This window comes from Fundulus heteroclitus, chromosome 13, assembly GCF_011125445.2.
Source record: "Fundulus heteroclitus isolate FHET01 chromosome 13, MU-UCD_Fhet_4.1, whole genome shotgun sequence".
Lineage (NCBI taxonomy): Eukaryota > Metazoa > Chordata > Actinopteri > Cyprinodontiformes > Fundulidae > Fundulus > Fundulus heteroclitus.
The window spans coordinates 24,366,226-24,385,245 of record NC_046373.1 but is presented as its reverse complement, the minus strand read 5'-3'; the positions used below and the strand labels follow the sequence as shown (position 1 = coordinate 24,385,245).

The following is a 19,020-nucleotide window of genomic DNA, read 5'->3' as shown; positions in this document are numbered from 1 at the left end:
ACTTGCGAACAGCATAACAGTTAATGGGAAGTCGAGGCACCTCTTAAATGATAAATCACTGTCCAGACTTTACTTCTCACTGGTACTCCCATATATCACCTACTGTGCAGACATTTGGGGTAACACATGTAAAAGTAATTTGTGTGATTTTGTTCATTCTTCAGAAAAAAAGCAATCAGAGTAATCGATAATACAGAATATTTAGCTAACACAAACCCGTTTGTTTTTGAATGCACATGCCATGAAGCTTACAGATTTAATCAGCAATAAAACTGCAACAATAATGTTCATGGCAAGGAATAAAACATTAGCAGGGAATCTGCAAAGATTATTCAGTGACAAAGAAGGTGGTGGTCTGAGAGCTGAACTCAACTTCAAGACTCCTTATTCTGGCTTAACTTCAAAAAATATGTTGTGGTGTAAAATTATGGAACCATTTAAATATTAAATTGAAACAAATTAACAATGTAATTAAATTCAAAAGTGCATACAACAAACATGTGTTCAGTAGGAGGAAAACAGGTTCCACTAGGTTACAGTAAATTGTATTGTATAAATATAGTTATTAATATGTTTATGTACTTGGGTGTAAGTAGTTAATTGTTGTAATCTATTTTCGGTAATATGCATTTCTATAACAACCACTTATTAGCAAATGGAATGTATGTATGGTATATTTATATAATTTATATTGGTGCCATTTAATGACTGTAAATTAAACAATAAATATTAAAAGTACCATACTCAGGGACATGCATTATTGCAATAAATTATGTGTGACAAGGGGGTAGGAGTAAATCGGTGTATACTTCTTCCTGCTCCTTTTTAAACTGATTTCTGTACATTGATCTCTGGTGTTTTATGTATTTTTTGTTTGGCTCACAGTTATTGTTCAAAATAAATATTCATTCATTCATTCATTTATTTAAAAGGTGCCTTAAATAGAACCAGGAAAACCAGGTTGTGTTCACTTATTGCTTTGCTGACTACTTTCAATGTAACATTCAAGAAACAATTATATGATAAAATCCTGTTTTATTTTTTTATCTTTCTCATCATCTCAATGTAAAGTAAGGAGGAGTAACCTTAAGATATCGTAACTGTGATGAAAAACAATGCGTACCCTTCAAGATCGCTGCATCTTACAGTCCTGGGAAACGGAGACTACATGAAAAACAGAGGGCTCAGAGCATAAGTCTCATTCAACAATAATTAATGATGATAGCGATTCTTTTATTTGCCATTATCATTAAAAGTTCCACTTCTGTCTCCTTGAGGGAAGGATTATGATGGCTGCATGGTCCCTGTCTGCAGATAATGTACATCTGCAGCTCATTAGTATGCACCTCCACCATCTGTCCTCCATGTTTGATCCAGTCCACAGTGACAGCATCACTTTATTGACTCAGTGATCAGTCAGCTGCTTAATGTGTGTACAGCAAAGCCCTGCTCACACAGCAGTGCGCCCGCTGCATTTTCTTAAGTGTTTATTTAGAGATTAAGTTGACCGAGAGCACGTTTTTACTCACAGTAACGGCCTGCGGCGGCAATTTATGCTCTCGCCCTGACGTGCTGTGAGAGATCCATCCTCTCAATCAGGACGAGAGCTCCTGCCTCCAGGTTGAGTCTGAGCTGGAAGATTTCAACCGAGACACTATAAATTCACTTTGTTAAACACCAGGCTGCTCCTTCTGAGCGCACAACCCTGAATAGGCGAGGTGACAGGCCGTGTTGATTTCAGTACACGGGTTTCAGCAGGGTTTATTTGCTAATGGACCACAAGGCAATAGTGATCTCAAGGTTTCTATTGAAAACTTTTCTTTTCGTTAAGGTGTTTCTTAAGTTGTGATACATGTCAGAGTTGAATTTCCATTCCCAGCCGTCTGGATCAATGATCCAAAACCTTAAATGATCCTGAGTGCTACAAGGGCTTTAACCGTGGTTTATTTTGAATCAGCCGCACCAAAGTTTTTCATATGTGTCGTGTAAATCAATCTGTTGTTTTTTCTCCGCGATGCAGTTTTGTACTGGTGTGAAAAGTGGTACGCACCTCTGTTGTAAGCACGCCTAGTCCAAGGTGTCGTAAATATCTGTTTGGTCTGCATTGGGTTACCCTCAGAGGGACAATAAATGTGACAGACCCGACAGGAGCGATATGTTATCACTACAAGAGTCTAACATTGCTGCAAAGATGCTGAAGTTAGCGTCTGATTCACGGCTTTTGATTTTCCACTAAGCGTAAAGACCATTTCAGTTTTCAGGTTTTTTTTGTAAGAATCTTTACGGACAGAAATTTGTTCCATTATTGTTGCAAGAAAAGAACATATTTGCTAAATGAAAATTTGAAGAAAAAAACACATTTTGTAATTGGACATTTGACAAAAAAAATCAATGAAGCAATCCAGAAATAAAACGTAGAAAATGTATTAATAAAAAACAAAGGTTTTGGGGGTGACTTTGCTGTTTTATCAGATTGATATTTTTTTATTTTTTTTTTTTTTTTTTTCATATTTTATTTTTTCTTCACTTCTGGGGGCAAACTTTCCTCTGCAGTGAGGAGCGAAGACGCATTTCTATTGGTCTGCATGGACATCAGCAACAACATTTTATTGGTCAAAAGTGAGAAGTGAAGAGAATGTGATCTGTAAAGCGCAATTTGAAAAGAATGGAATTTGTAAAAGTCAAACTGAAAAAGATTAAAATTTTTCTGTGAAATTGGAAATAATAAAATAGTTTATTCCTTTTTATAAAATCTGATAAAACAAATTACTCTCAAAACTATTTTTTGATTAAGACATTTTTCATAGTTTAATTTCCTGATTGTTTTTTTCATCCCAAGTTTCCATTTACAGACCAGGTGCATTGCTTGCAGCACATTTCAATGCATAAATCTTAACTACATGTGATTCTCTGTAATTTAAAATCTAACAAACATGGCCATAGCTGCTCAAACATGAACTGTAACAGAGATTATTTTAAACAAAACCTGAATTTCATGTAACATTGATGCTATTTAGGGAGTATTTTCATTGCTTTATTTTGGCTTTTTTGCACAAGGACTACTTCAGCTAAAGAGAAGGCAAATTCTGAATATATAGATCAGATTAGGTTTTAATTTTAAATATCAAATACTGTTTCTCTAGTTAAATTATTACCTAGATTCAAACCACTGTTTAACCTGTTGAATAAACAACTGCAAAATAACTGAGAAATTTTTTTTTGTGAGGAAACATTTTACTTCCCGTGTCTTTTTAATCCCCTTGCTCATTTAACAAAAGACCTGCACACACTTTGCAATTTCCAAAATCATAGAGGACTTGTAATGTCACACTGTGCACGCTCGAAATAATGGTTACCCAAGTCATTTTCTACATCAGAAGATGCCAGACAGAAGATTTCATTGCTGTGTCAAAATACGTCAGTCGCAGCTGCAGTCACACTGCGTGATTTTCACACAAAATATCTGACTCTGCTTGATATTTGTCATAGGTCATCTTTGGTCTGGAAAGTGCTAAATGGGCGATCGGTGTTTCTGTCACACTGAATAACCACAAACTACCTATTTAAGGCAGGTCTGTTCTCTGAGATACAGGCAGATCTGGGGTGATTTGCTCTATTTTCTTAGTTTTAACGAAGACACAAGTGCAGAAGCGTTCTGGATCAGCTGCAGCCGTACGGTTACGTTTTTACATAAACCTGTTAAGACACGCTTGCAGTTGTCATTTCAGCTAAAGACAAACAGTTTTTCAAGATCCTGCTGGGTTTTTAGTCGTTTAATCCTGGAAATGTTCTTCAGGTGACAGAAGGCCAACTTTGCAATTATCCTTGCGTGCCTCTGAAGATTCAGGTCTAAGTCCATGATTACACCAACATTTTTGACCTGATCAGTGGTTTCTAGCTGTAAGCCCACAACCACAGAATTTCTCATGAATTTTTCATGACATAAGATATTTGTTGAAATGGCTTTAAGGTGTTTTTCTCAGTCCAAATCCTGGGGATTACAGTATGCAGCAGGTTATAAAACTGATACAATGATTTATTGACCTAATCATAGCGTCCTAAACTTCTCCAGGCAAATTATTGATTTATCTGTTTAAATTAAATGCTTTAGCACGAAAAAACCTAAAACAAGAAGACTAGTGAATTTTAAAGAGCTGCATGGCCTCTATTACTATAGTCTGAAGCTGCTTGTGGAGTAAGGGCTTCACAGAAAATATTTCTCATCTATGAAATTAGATATAGGAATACTAAAGCTAAAAGTATGAGTATATGCCCAACGACGGACATGAGTACATCTGTCACTCCTGGTTTCAATAAACATTATTAACCAACATTAAAAGTTTAAACAGAACTCTCAATTTCTTTTTTGACAATATCATTTATTCTATTACTGTAAAACTTGCATTGAATATTTGTCTTATACTAAAACCTGAAAAAAGACTGAACCAGAATTATTTTTGGATCTTTTACTTCAGAGCTTTTTCATTTTTTTGCCAATATCTAAAGCCAATATTACCCACAATGCAACTCAACACACAAGGGGGAAAAAATGGGTTCTCAAATCCTTGTAGCAGACTATTTAGCCTAGAGCATTTTAGGACTGATGCCGACTTAACTGACACCAGTTGATAGCATTTAGCAGACTTCACACAGTTAAAGCTCTACAGAGACATTAAAGGCTTTATATCACATCTCACAGATAAGCTGGAGTAATCTTAACCTAAAAAGCACACCCTGAGGTGGAGAATCACCACAGTTTACCATCAGACTGATTTCAGAACTTATTTGTTCAAGGCAACCCCAGCTTCTGTCAGCTACAAACAGATTTTGGAGATTTTAGATGGCTGCTGAGCAGCTGGGAGTCTTTAAGCTCTGCGAGTGGATTTTGAGGGGCCCTCAGCTGTCCTGCATGTAGACAGACGCAAGTGGACGGGAATGCAACTAATATATGTGACTGATCTTAATGAAATGTTTCTGATTGGTACAAATCTCTACATAACGTCAAGGTCTATAACCTTGAGTGAACCATCGGTGGTCATAATATTGTGACTAGTGAATGCACTGTTGCCACCTTAAATTACATGCGATTCAATGTGTTCTTTATTATTTAAATGTTTTTAAACATTTTAAAACTTAAGGTCGTTATGAATACTTTTTGAAAAGGTTAGTGAGGACAATAAAGTCATTCAAGTTGTGTAAACAGGATTTGATGTAATTCAGTCAATATGAATAACTTAAAGTTTTAACATTTAGAGTTGAAAATAACCTGAAGTTGAATGTCACTGACAATTGCTTTGTCTTACATTACACTTTTACAAGCTTATGATCAAATCCTAAATTTGTTCACAATCATATAGACTTTTGTGTCCTGTTTCTGATATTACTTATTTTCTTATGAATGACATAAGGTTGTTGTATTTGACCGGAAGCAAAATATGTTTCTCCTATGTGCAGCGTTTAAAGAATATACTGTAAATACCACATCCGTTGTAAGCAGTGGCAGATAGCGATGAAATATTTTTTTGGGGGACGGGAGAGGTGGCGAGTAGAGGTTGGGAATTACAACACAACAATAACATCAACTAGAAGACAAATGAGTCCACGGTCACTTCCCTGCTGCAGGATTTTAAAATCTGATCAGTCTTGTCCTAATCCCTTAGGTTTTGGGAAGCCTTTTGACCCACATGTAGAAATCAACCAGGAAACTGAGTCTTTGTAAAGAAGAATGATTTACTAAAGTGCAGATTGTGAGAATAATGCATGTTCCAGGGGGAAAAAAAGGGCCTTCGGCTGAGAACCGATTAGTGAAATGACGAAGAGAATGATGATCTAACTTTTATGGACATACTGGAGACGGGGACTTGCAGTGTTGGTGATAGGAGTTGAACTGGGAGGGGAAAGGTGATCTAGAGTTGTGAGTAGACCTGAGATGACTTGTTTTATGGAAGGTCAACCAGTAGTGTTAGAAGGTTTTAACATGTTTTCTAAATCATTCAGTTGCAGTCATTATAAAGTAAAACTGCAATGCTTTGGTCTGAATTGCTCATTACTGTTGCTCCACAGACTCTCTTTACCCCTGTTCTGAGGTGTGAGAGCAACTCGTTTTGATGTGGTCTCTTTAGATGCAACTGAGGAACTTTATAACCTGCCTCCCTCCAGGTCACAGAGCGTTCACATCCACCCCATTTTTGTAGCATGCAGGGGGACAGTGTACCGTGTGGGTTAATACACCCAACAACTGAATATTTTCACTTATCCACTTGTAGCTCTGCTATCCTTCAGCTTGGACTACATGGTAGACTAAGCAGCAAGAAGAAAACGCTGGATTTCTTTTAAATTGGTTAGCCAAAAGTCCATGACCTTGTTTAGCAACTCTGCAGCAAATACTTTGACGTTATTGTCCATAAAGTGTAATGGGGAATAACGAAAACTGAACAGCTGGAAAAATATGACCCAAACAGAATAGAAAGATATCTATATATATATTTATATCTCTGGAGAAACTAAATTCAACCTGTCTGCTCTCCTAGAGACTCCAAGTACAAAACAAAATGTATTTAACTAACAAAGTGGATTTTGCATGATATGACCCTCTAAGGTTTAGGCAGCAGTCCGTTGGAGAGCTGACAGGCTTGGAAGCACTGGTGATAAAGGAACGGTGGGAGCAAATTGTGTACAAATTTTCCACGAGGTTATTGTTGCTTAGGTTCTCTTGAAATTGGAGTCAAATACCTGTTGAGTCCAGAAAAGGACTCAACAACCTGGTAGACACAAAGATATGAAGATGAGACCACAGGTAAGACTTGGAATCATTACTTTAACAAATAGGCTACCTGAGTACTCTGGGATGTTATTTGTGGCTTAAATCTAACCAGTTAGATTAATAATCAAGTGAAGGATTATCTGACGTCTTCTTTTATCTCCAGCAGGCTGTTGAGGTGATGGCCCTCAGGTGTGCTCTCTGGGGCCACGCCCTCCACAGATCACCTGCCAAGTAAAGACCTCCCACTTGTACACAAACTCACAATGCAGGACCATGACATCATCTGCTTTTATCATCCAGCAAAATTCCTGTGAACTGATTATTTTGTAAATAAATAACCAAATATGCTTCTCGCCATTGACTCCTGTCTTGTTGTTTCTGTAGTCTGAGTCTTTTCTATGTGTACCATTTATGAGTGACGCCTGTGCCTCTGAGCTGCCAGGAGTATGACTGTGATTAACAGGTATGATGAATTAATAACTACAGATAGTAACCCTAAGCCAAAAGTTTAAAAACATACATACGCACTAATTTTGCCGGTGTTCCACGCTATTAAAACATATATACAGACTTAAACATGAAATCCATCCATCTTCTTCCACTTATCTGGGGTCGGGTCGCGGGTGTAGCAGCCTTAGTAGGGAGGCCCAGACTTTCCTCTCCCCAGCCACTTGGCCCAGCTCCTCCTCCAGCTCCCAAGGCGTTCCCAGGACAGCCAAGAGACATAGTCCCTCCAGTGTGTCCTGGGACTTCCTCTGGATCTCCTCCCGATGGGATGTGCACGGAACACCTCATCAGGGAGGCATCCAGGAGGCATCCTAACCAGATGCCCAAGGCCCCTCAACTGGCTCCTCTCAACGTAGAGAAGCAGCCGACTATCTCTAGGGGAGAGCCCAGACACACTACGGAGAAAACTCATTTCGGCCGCTTGTATCCGGGATCTCGTTCTTTCGGTCACGACCCAAAGCTCATGACCATAGATGAGGGTGGGGACATAGATCGGCCGGTAAATCAAGAGCTTCGCCTTTTGACTCAGCTCTCTCTTCACCTCAAAAGGCCGATACAGCGCCCGTTTCACAGCAGACGCCGCACCAATCCGCCTGTCGTTCTCCCGCTCCATCTTCCCCTCATTCGTGAAAAAGACCCCGAGATACTTAAACTCCTCCGCTTAGAGCAGGACATCCTCCCCAACCCGGAGAAGACACTCTACCCTTTTCCGGCTTACACATGAAATAACCTCAATAAATCCAGAAAAATCCAAAAATGAATGGGAATGCTGAAAAATCTAAAGTGATACATTTAAGGAGCGAACATATTAGATAATTACTTTTTTATTTTGTAATTTGTATATGCTGTGTTTTTTTTCCCTGCAAATATGATGGGGGATGCTAGCGCCCCCTATTAACAAGCCACTACTGATTGTAAGTTCTTGAGCTAAAAGAAACCCGTATAAAGCAAGTCATTTAATCTTATACCAACTTTGTGATTTCCGAAGTAATCGACAACACAATGCATTTAGATGTGGCAGCACATAATCTGCATTTTACACACTATAAACAGTTACACACAGGGACATGCCGCATGTGTCTACAAAGCTTATGAGCACATTAAAAGATTGTAATCTATTTAATTGCCTAAGCTGTTGACTGGCACACACACATTAGTGAAGACATCTCCGTGTTTATCAGCGTTCTTGCCCCCTGGTGCTGAACAGCCTGAATTAATGTTTACCGCTGTTTCCAATTCATCAGTACTCATTGTCTTATTGCTTGGTATTCAGATAATCTGTGGCGCAACATTTTCTGACAGTGCCATCAAGTTCCTCTGATATCATCAAATAAGGAAGAGGAATTTAGATGTTACCAAGCTAGAGAAAACATAACGATCTGTCTTTGAGGGTTTTAGTATCTTTAACTAGCCTTTACCCATATAGCATGTAGGCATTTTTTTATTTTATTTTACATGTTAATGCTGTTTTCTCTGACATCTAGTGGCATAGCATTCCATTTTATTGTGGACGTGATTTATTCAGTTTTTTTTATTCTAGGTGATTGCAGGACATTGTTAGTGCAGCGGGGAGTCAACGATATCTTCTCGGACCTAGCTTTAGCACAACTTTCTTTGAGGCCACTTTCATGTAGTGAAAGGCAGGGGTGGGCAGGATTGCTGTCGGTTCTGAGAGTCTTTGTTTGTGCTTTTGTTTCAGGCTCGAAAACCAGGTTACTTTTCCTTTCTTGACCCCTTCTCTCCTGCTGTTTGGCTTTTTATGCTGCTGGCCTACCTCGCTGTCAGCTGTGTTCTCTTCCTCGCTGCCAGGTAAGACAGCTTTCTAGTCATTTTAGTTCAGAAAATATAGTTTTCAAAAAAAAATTTCCAGCACTTTACTTATTAATGAACTGTTCAATGGGCTCATCTTATTAGGCTTACTGGGGTTCATTTATTGCTGATCATAAAAACAATAAAAAAAATATATATCTAAAACCAGACAAATAACATTCAAAACCCAGTGAAGTAATGAAGTAAGTTTATACGATGATTGAGAAAAATAGATTCTATTAGGAAAAGGGAATGTGTTACTTTTTAAATAGTTGGGTTCTATTTTGTGCTTATTGTCTTTTTGCCTAAAATTGTTTAACTTAGGCCCATTTAGCCATCATGAGAGAGTTTTGAACCGGTTTTGGCATGCAGCACATTTTCCATTTTTTTGTACCGTGCCAAAACCACTAGTGACCTCATGGATAAGTCATTGATTTGCTCTTGCAGTAATTTTCATAGTGCAACAACTTCAGGAAGGTTCACATCTGTCCCTGTCCCTAAGCTAACCGGATACATAAACCCTAGTAGTGCGCATGCAAAGCCAGCAAGCGGAAACTAGTAAGGAAAGAGCACGCACGCTGGCATTACGTGAGCGTGTCAGAATGTTTGGCATGTGGGACAACCAATATGGGAGAGCATAAAACAAAACTCTGACAAATCCATCCCCTTCGGACCGAGTTTTTACAGGCCTGCAGCTCCCACAGAGAAATATTTTTTAACCTCCTTTTTGTGAATACATAATGTATTCACTACTTTCAGGATGGAAGGACGATTTTACCAAGTATACCAAAAAGTATTTCTGAACAGGATTACCAACTATAGCTTTAACCACATTGCAAGGGAAAAAATCACATTTATGGCAGAGTTCCTAGGCATAAGAAAAGAACCGTCTCACATTTATCCAAAAAACCATATTGATGCGCTTCAAGACTTTTGGGAAAATGTTCAGCAGGCTGATGAGACGAAAGGGAGACTTTTTAGAAGGTGTCAGACCCATTACATCTGACATAAAACTAACTAACACTAGCAGAAATACTAACAGTCAGATGTAATGATGGTGCTTTAAAGTCAATCTATTCTTTGACCACAGACATTTTGGAGCACGATGTTTAATCAGGGGTTTCCAACTTTTCATCTCACGGGCCAAAATTATCAGATAATTATCAGCCAAAAGTACTTGGGGTGCCAAAAAATGTAATTTAGAAGAACTAAAATCACCAACGGTACTGTGATTTTTTTTCTTTCACCTGCTCAATAAAATATGAGTTGGCAAGATTTTAAATTAAACAAATTAGTCAGATTATCAGAAGGAAAGGTATGTGTAAATCATTGTAGATCTAAAACTTGAAAATGATTTGGGACGTTTGCCTTATTAAAAGATGGTGAAAAAATGGAAACAAATATTTTGTGTATTCCCAGCAGTAAGTATAGGATTCAGCTCAGGCTTTTATTGTAAAAGCTTGCTGTATTTAGCTAATTTTAATAAAGTAATTAAAAGCAGACTTTGGTGCGCTGATTAATGAATTTGAGAAAAAGTCATTGAACAGATGTTCTATTTATTCTAAAATTAAAGAGAAGTGTGGTTATTAAAGACAAACACTTTATGTTGTATCTGTCACTTTTAGTTGTAAGAAAATTTTACTTGTCTGCTTTGATTTAGCCCTAATTGGGAATACAAAGTCTCCGTCTGCATCAACCACCTGTGCTGGTGGGCCAAATCATTCTTGAGCTGCAGTTGGGGCCACACAAATGGCTCTATCGGTCTGTGTTTTGAACACCGCTGGCCTAAATTCAACACCAATGAATCCCTTTTGCAAAGTACGGCACATTCTTTGAATATTTTTTTTCCACATTTGCTCTTTTGTCTACAGGCTCAGCCCTTATGAGTGGTACAACCCTCACCCATGTTTACGGGAGCGGCGGGACATCCTGGAGAACCAGTACACACTGGGCAACAGTCTGTGGTTCCCAATAGGAGGCTTCATGCAGCAAGGCTCAGAGGTCATGCCCCGGGCCCTGTCTACCCGCTGCGTCAGCGGAGTCTGGTTGGTTCCAAAAGAGCAACTTTTTCTATTGGCAACGTTGCTTATGGTTGACATCTACTAAAGTAACTTATTAGGTCCAAGGTGCAATTCAGATTTTTCTTTTAGATTTTGTGGCACTATTGGCCTTTCTGGACAATAACTAGACAGGAAATGGGCAAAGAGTGAAGTGGGGGAGACAAGCAGGATTCAAACCCAGATGGCTGCATCAAGGACTAATAGCTTCTGAAAAGGGGGTGTCCGCTCAAATGCGACATTACACGTCGGAGGATAAACTTTGAATTTTAACTAAATTTTTGGCTGACGTAATACATAAGTAATCCCACACAAGCCTTTTGGCTTATGAGATCTGTCAAAACATCTCCAGATCATGTTAGAAATGGCAAAAACGATCTGGTCTGAAAGTAAAATGGAAAACAAAAGCTTTCTTATATTGACAAGATAAGGGGTTAATTGCAAAATCTGTTGTCACTTTGATAATTTTTTTTTTTTTTGCTATTTTATCAACATCTTTTAATTTTATTTCAAATTGGGTATTTTAACTGTGCAGTGATCACATTCATTATTTACCAGATCCTTAACATTTTTGACATCTAGTCTGATCTTCAAGTGTGTTTTCTCTTATTACAATAGCATGAAAATGTGGAAAATTCCACCTTTAACTTGAGGACAGTTATTCAGTGGGAAAGGACAAAAAAAAAAAACTTTTGTTTTGAACCCTTTTTGTCATCAGGACAGGACTGTGGCATTTTCATTTCACGAGGCCGGAGGATACAGAGAGGGATCTTTGATCAATCTTTTTCCTCAACCTCTCTAACTCATTCAGTATCCTGGGTCTTCTGTTATGTTGTTTTCTTCCAGTCTAAGCCTGGGGACTCTCATGGCAGAGGGAGATGTTTGATTTTGTTTAGTTTCTTTGGTCATGTATTTTGGATCAGTATCTTGTTGAAAAGCTCAATGAGCCAAACCAGATGTTTATTGACAATGTACTGGACCAAAGCATCACAGATGTGTTGACATTATTTACAGTGAATGTTAGCTACTTTTCCACACATTATTATTATTATATTTATTTTTTTAACTGGACCAACCTAGAGTGTTTGTTGCTGAATTGTTCACGTTATTCAAATTTGACTGAAGTGCTTGGCTCAAAGTAAAGTTACTGTAGTTCATAGCAAGCCTGTTATGTTTTTGTTGCTTTGCCTCCCTAACAACCAGTTGGGATGAAGGTCACGTGTCACAGTTTTTCTGGAGGGCATGGGGGGAAGCACCATGCAGTGCCTTACCCCTCCGCTGTGTGTGGCACCGTCTTTCCTCTCTATTTTGATATGCTTCAGACATACACATCTGCATTCCTCATATCACTTTATCACAGGCACACGAGCAAACAAGTTGGGGCTGGGCTTGTGGGGCAAGGCGTGGTCCTCTCGCTCCCGTCCCGGTGCCTGTGTTGGTTTGCCAGGGAGTGGAGAAGTGGGGATGGTCTGGGGGGGCCCTGGTGGACTTATTGGGGGACTAGTTTGATGGGCTCCCATCTGGTGGCCTATGGCTCCCAGGGATGTGTCAGGTGGGCCATAGGAGCTACGCTGGTTTCTGGTGGCCATCCCTCCCTCTTCAACTTTCAGGGGCTAGTTCGCCAATGGGGGTGGTAATGTGCTCCCTACCTTGATCCTTCTGAGTTCCAGCTGCCGCATTGTGGAAATGTAGTGACTCTAGCAGGTCAATATTTTTGGCAGCTATCTGACAGTGAGCTTTGGGGGAAAATTGCCAACTGATTTAATAAGGAAACTATCCCCCCCCTACTGATTAAATGTACTCAAGTTACACTTAGGATTTTTTTTTCCTCCAAACTTTTTCATTACGGGATTATGCCACCACAATGCGAGTTGGATCTAAATAGAAGAGAGATGTTTCTTAAGGCATTTGTAAATCCATTATTAGGGGCATCATTAAGTGTGCAGGCTGGTGGGAAGGTCACCAGATCTCTATTTGATGAGTCCAAGTGTGTTCTGAAAAACTGTTGTTTTTTTTGTCAGCTTCTGAAAAAAAAAGATTCACCATCTAAGAAGAAATATAATTCTTTCTTTAATGCCACATGGAAGGAGAAACAAAAGTATTCTTTGTGTCTTTGAAATAATGAGAGATCTATGTTTTCTCCCCAGGCATGAAAGGTTAATACAGAGACATGTTGCAACAGCGTGCAATTATTATGGAGTGCATTTGTCATGTTTGCTCTGTGTCCTTTGGAGCTGAAACCCACTTTGAATGCCTCACACCTTGAAACAAGTGAACTGGGAAATATATACCGTCACCTGATCTCCCAAAAATCACACCACTCACAATAAATCAATCCAGATGTTTTATGGAGTAGGAATAGAGTGAATAATTAGTAATGTGTAACGTTAGCAGTAATATTGGTCAACGTAGTGGATCAAAGTAGTGACAATAAACAGCATCTCCTAGTGGTCATTGTCATAATAACAGGAGTCCAGACACAAAGTTGCCACAGAAAACAATAAAATGTGGATAAATAGGAAGGAGAAACACCAGAGCAGACAGCCCCAAATCCAGACCTCTATATTGCTCTTCCTTCTCCTTCCTCCCATCTGGCCATACCTTCCTCTTCAGGAACATTAGCTGAAGGTGAACAGATGGTATCGACTCTAATGTGAAAATGATGTCAGTTTCTCCTCAGGTTTTACTTCCACTCATCAGCCACTCTGTCTTTTCTCAAATCCAAGCAATTTTCTTTTCCAAACTTTTTACCAAAAGTTGCTGACGGATTTTTATTAACCCCCCAGTAGCTAATAAAGTCCAGATGCTAGTTTTACTTTTTTATTTATTTATTTTTTGTCTTTGAAAAGTTTTTAGCTTCCACTTTCAAAACTTCCCGTGGCCTTTTCTGCAGAGCTATTTGGTTTTAGCCAAATTGTAGGAAAAAAAAATAGATGTCAGTCAATGTGATGGCTAGTTAAATAATCTAAATGTTAAATATGTGTTTGCTAGTTTTACGTTATTAAAAACCCATTAAGAGACGCAGGTTATTTTACAGGAAAGCTTCAGAACAATCCAGTGTTGTTTTTCAGAGTCCTAGTTTTAAGATGCTGTCCCATTAAAAGAACTTTAGAGGTATTCTGGATTTTGACTTCAGTCAATTTGAACATTAGAGTTTCGGCTTGTAATTAGCATTTTGGACAGGGTATAGTTGACTTTCATTTCTCTCCTCCCTCAGTACCAGTAGCGGCAGCTAGACAGATGGTAGAGCGATACTGGATGGGCTGGAGGGGCCATCCATGGATTTTTCCTGACAGCGCTCTGCCTAGTCTGGCACTTAGCCTCATAAAAGCTAATGATAGCTGTGGCACAAGTTGCAACAACCCAGTGTCTGTCTCTCTGAGTGGGTTGTTGGCTGACATGTCCACATTGCATAATAATTAAAAGAGAGAGAACAAAGGAGAAATTCTGTCATATCCATGTTGTAAAATAAAAGAAAAACAAAATATGTACTTATAAACTGTTTTATAAAACCGGTTAATTAGGAGAGATCCATTTGGTAGATGAGTCTTCCAATTTAATTCTGATGACAAAAGAGCCATAAACTGGTTATGACTTTTCCGGGAATGGTTTACTTTGTGAGCCCCAGTAAGTAACTCTTGGACCTGCTTTGTGAATTTCTCCCAGCTGCTCAGTCTGTTGTCACTTTCATCCATCTAACTTGTTGTATTTCAAAGAGTCAAATTATGTGCATCTTGATATTGGTTCTGTCTGTCTTTGAGCTGCTTTACTCAAAGACTAAAATGTCTGTCCATTTAATTCAGAATTGTCTGCAACTGGGCAATGTTTCATTGTTTAATATATTAAGTGAGCCAAAGAGCTCTGGAACTGCAGGTTGCAGACCACTGATCTAGCAGATGAAATCTGTGATCCTGTTTCAATAGGGCTGAAGCTAAAAGTGCAACACCTTAGTTTTTAAAACATTGCTAAAAGTGCATAGTTTAAGTTTTGAAGTTAAACATTATTTATTTTCTGTCCCATGCATGCTCTTACATTTGCACAGCTTGTAAAATGAGTTATCCTCTATTTACCACAGCTGCCTCTATAGGCTGGATTAGTTTGTTCATGAGAGAGTGATTTGGGCCGAATGCTCTGGGTGCCCGCGTGTGACGCACTGCACACCCTCATTTACCCTGCTACTTTGTAGAGTCTCCACCGTAATCAATGGATTAGCAAGAGAACACGGGCTAACTTCAATATTTATAGCTTTGTTACCTCTAGGACACCACGCCTCTAAACAAAAGGCCTGTGCAGTCACAGCGGACTATGCTTTTCCACTTCTCCAATGCATGTGCACAACACTGGTGTCATTTCAACTTGTCGCCAGAGGGGGCAAACTTCTGCCAAAACTCTGAAAATCGGTTCCTTTAAAGGTAATCTATAGAGGTAAAACATTTTTTTTTTTTTTGGTGCAAGGGGCCAGTCAGTTTCAGTTTCTGTTCCAGCGCATATTATCATAAAAAAACTGATTTAGTATTATGTCTTCAGTACAGGGGCCACGACCAGTTCCACAGGGTCACTGGCCCGCATGTAGAAGCGCCGGTGGTGGACAGTTTAATGTAACACAAAAGATTATGCAGAATGACATATAATTGTGGAGCTCTGTTATCTTAAATCAATCCAATGTCTTTCTCTAACCCAAAACAAGAGCAAAATGTATTTTTTTTTTTTACCAAAAGAAACATTTATGACTTAGGTGTTGTTAGGAGTACATATAATGCTTTTTTTGTTATATTTTTTTCCAGAGCTGTACATAAGTAAATGCCATCTCATGGAATTTTACAGGACTGATAACTTCGGATCATGTAAAAATCAAAGTCTGTCAAAATACAAATCAACTTGACCAAAATTATTCTACAATCTAATCATATAATCAGATTAGTCAGATTCAGATCTATTTTCTTACAGTTCAGTTCAACTCTTAATGATAAAATAAAGTCAGTTGATCATAATGTCAGTTTGTAAAAATTTGTTTGAAAACGTATCAATTATCCATTTTAAGCAAACATGGTCCGGCCGTTCAAACAAATTCAGAATGAAATCCTCATAATCCTTATATATCTTAATAGAACATACATCAGGCTCTTGCTAAACTGTTGCAATGGAAGTCCATGCCTGAACAATGAGAAAGTGACTGTGCAAGTTGACCTTTCATGGGAGGTGTACAAAGTGGGAACCTTTGCTCTGTGAGAAATACTTGAAGGCCAGACTAAAATTTACCAGAGACAAAGAGGCGAAGTTATGGACTAATAATGCAATAATAACATGAGTTCAATATACAGCAGGGCTAATTCATCATGCCAACTGATTAGTGGAGCCTTTTTTTTCCAGAAAGCCCCGCCGTAGTATATTGGTGGCACAAATCATTCCAGGCTTATTAGCTTTTCCTCTCTGACAGTGAGATAAGGACATTTTGACCGCGCTCACGTCCGTCTGCTAAATAGTGGCAGTCAGAAAACACAGAAAAAAAACAGCTCAAAAGGTTACAGATTAATATTTTATATCTTGCCATTTATACGGCTGCCACAAACGATAATAAATAAAAAAGGAAATATGTGCAGAGAAGTCACCATGTCGTTGTTCCTCTGAGCTGTAGCTAGCAATAATTCAGAAATCAGCCTTGCTTTTGGTTCTGTTTATACTGTCACAAATAACGGTTTCACAGCCAGAAACTAAGCCAGCTTTAAGCTCATTCTGTTGCGTTAATTTAATGACAAATCCATACCAAAAAAAAAAAAAAAAAGGTCATTCAATTTCCCAACCAATTTATGAGCTGTTAGGTGTATAATTATTATAGTTAGATGTGAATGGTGTGCCCAGTATTTTTGTATATATTTCGGGGATATTTGCATGCGTCGCCTGCCTCGCTTCCACTTCCTCCCAGCTCTGTCTCCATTTACCTTTCGAAAAACTTGGCTCTGTCTTTAATATCTTCCCTCATAACTTTGCTTTCATTTCCTCTGCAGCAGAGGCATCCTGCTCATCTTTTTTGCTGCAGCCCGGGTTCATGTTTAGGTTGATGATTTTTACCTAAAACTCCTGACATTTCCCGCAGTGCCCTCCATCTGTCTCCCTACACCGCCTTCCTCTTCCAGCTCTTAATAAAACCAGGGAGGGGAAATAAAAGGGCGGATATGTTACTGAGAGGATGGGAGACGGCAACTAAAGGCTAAATATTTTTATTTGCCCCATTCCTCAGGTGGGCGTTCACTCTCATCATAATCTCTTCCTACACGGCCAACCTGGCAGCGTTTCTCACCGTGCAGAGAATGGAGGTGCCCATCGAGTCCCCTGACGACCTGGCTGACCAGACCAACATCCAGTATGGCACCATACACGGAGGGTCCACCATGACCTTCTTCATGGTGAGGCGGGCAGCGAGCTTCTATGGAAATAAGCGCTTTTATGTTTCAAGAATGAAAAGTACTTCCAACCAAGTTATTGTGCAACTATAATCCCCGCTAAGCGTCTCACAACACGCTGCAATTTCTCCCTCAGAACTCGCGGTACCAGACATACCAGCGAATGTGGAACTACATGAAGTCCAAGCAGCCCAGTGTCTTCGTGAAGAGCACAGAGGAAGGCATCGCCCGTGTCCTCAATTCCAAGTATGCCTTCCTGATGGAGAGCACCATGAACGAGTACTACCGCAGCCTAAACTGCAACCTCACTCAGATCGGAGGGCTGCTTGACACGAAGGGATATGGCATCGGCATGCCGCTGGGTGAGTTTGGTGTTGATTGGTAACACGTGTTTTTTAATACAACACAAGGGCATGTACACTGGGGGTGTCATGAGATTTTTTGCCATAAAAATCTGTTCTTCGGAACTCCTGATGTGAAGATTAGTGTTTTAAGCTTGACGCCTTCATTTTGAAGATGAAAAGAAGTAGATCTTGACTTGCCCTGGTGTGCTGATGGAGTTAATTGACGAAAACTGGCTCCTCAGAATGGCTTATAATACTTGATTACTAAACGCTGCATAAGCATTTTGAGTACATAGTAAAAAAGGTTTTGACATAATAACAGAACAGGCAAGAAAAAGTTTGAAAATGCCGTACGATCACAGTGGCTAGGCTAAAACGCATCCATTACATAGCTTCCAACTGGGTCTAAACCAAAGGGCTTATTAAATTTGACTTATAAAGTTAGAGACTAATGCAACGCTAGATATATCTATGAAAACATAAAAAGGGTATTATTTATGCTTTTGGGGGCATTAGAGTCATCTGAGTATAAAAATATAAATAATATAAATTATCTGATAAAACCTTGAAGAATTAGGCAACACTATTGGATTTCTTTAAAAAAAAAAACATCTATGGCGTGTGACAAAAGTACTCAACTTTTAAAAAACAAAAAAAAGGAAATCTTTCCTTTTCAAAACAAAGTACTTTTAACATTTTAACTTGTTTACACGAATCTAATACTTGCAATCATCTTGTTCTGTGAGCTGTTACTCCCCTGGATTACAACATCCCATAGCTGGATGTTCAAATATTGTACAGAAAACCATTTCAGCTTCTCTATCTATTGGCAGAAGAAACACAGTAGCAACATTGAGTTTAACAGTACACCTCTAAATACAAACAAAGTATGTATAAAATCTATAAACTGTAGAATTTTAATCTGTTTGCATTTAGGGTTTTAATGGTACACAAAAATCCCTATTGTGTCTCTGTTTTAAAGTGACGGTTCGTTAATCTTCTGTAGCCACATATCAGTCAAGAGAAACAAAATATATTTTTGAAGTATTCAACAGTGGAAAACCTCCCAGCATGTTCTGACAATAATTTGACATTATCAGCATATATAAATGACATACATAACATATATAAAAATGTAT

At 38.8% G+C, this 19,020-nt stretch overlaps 1 protein-coding gene across 2 annotated transcripts in view; it reads left to right on the top strand.

Moving 5' to 3' along the window:
* Nucleotides 1-19,020, top strand: part of LOC105916497 (glutamate receptor ionotropic, kainate 5) — a 303,177-nt gene that overhangs the window by 264,751 nt on the left and 19,406 nt on the right. For both annotated transcript variants that reach the window (XM_012851035.3, XM_036145472.1), the window contains 4 exons: nucleotides 8,970-9,079; nucleotides 10,951-11,124; nucleotides 17,375-17,540; nucleotides 17,674-17,899. In XM_012851035.3, coding sequence (XP_012706489.2) covers nucleotides 8,970-9,079; nucleotides 10,951-11,124; nucleotides 17,375-17,540; nucleotides 17,674-17,899 — 676 coding nt within the window. The remainder of the gene's footprint in view (nucleotides 1-8,969; nucleotides 9,080-10,950; nucleotides 11,125-17,374; nucleotides 17,541-17,673; nucleotides 17,900-19,020) is intronic.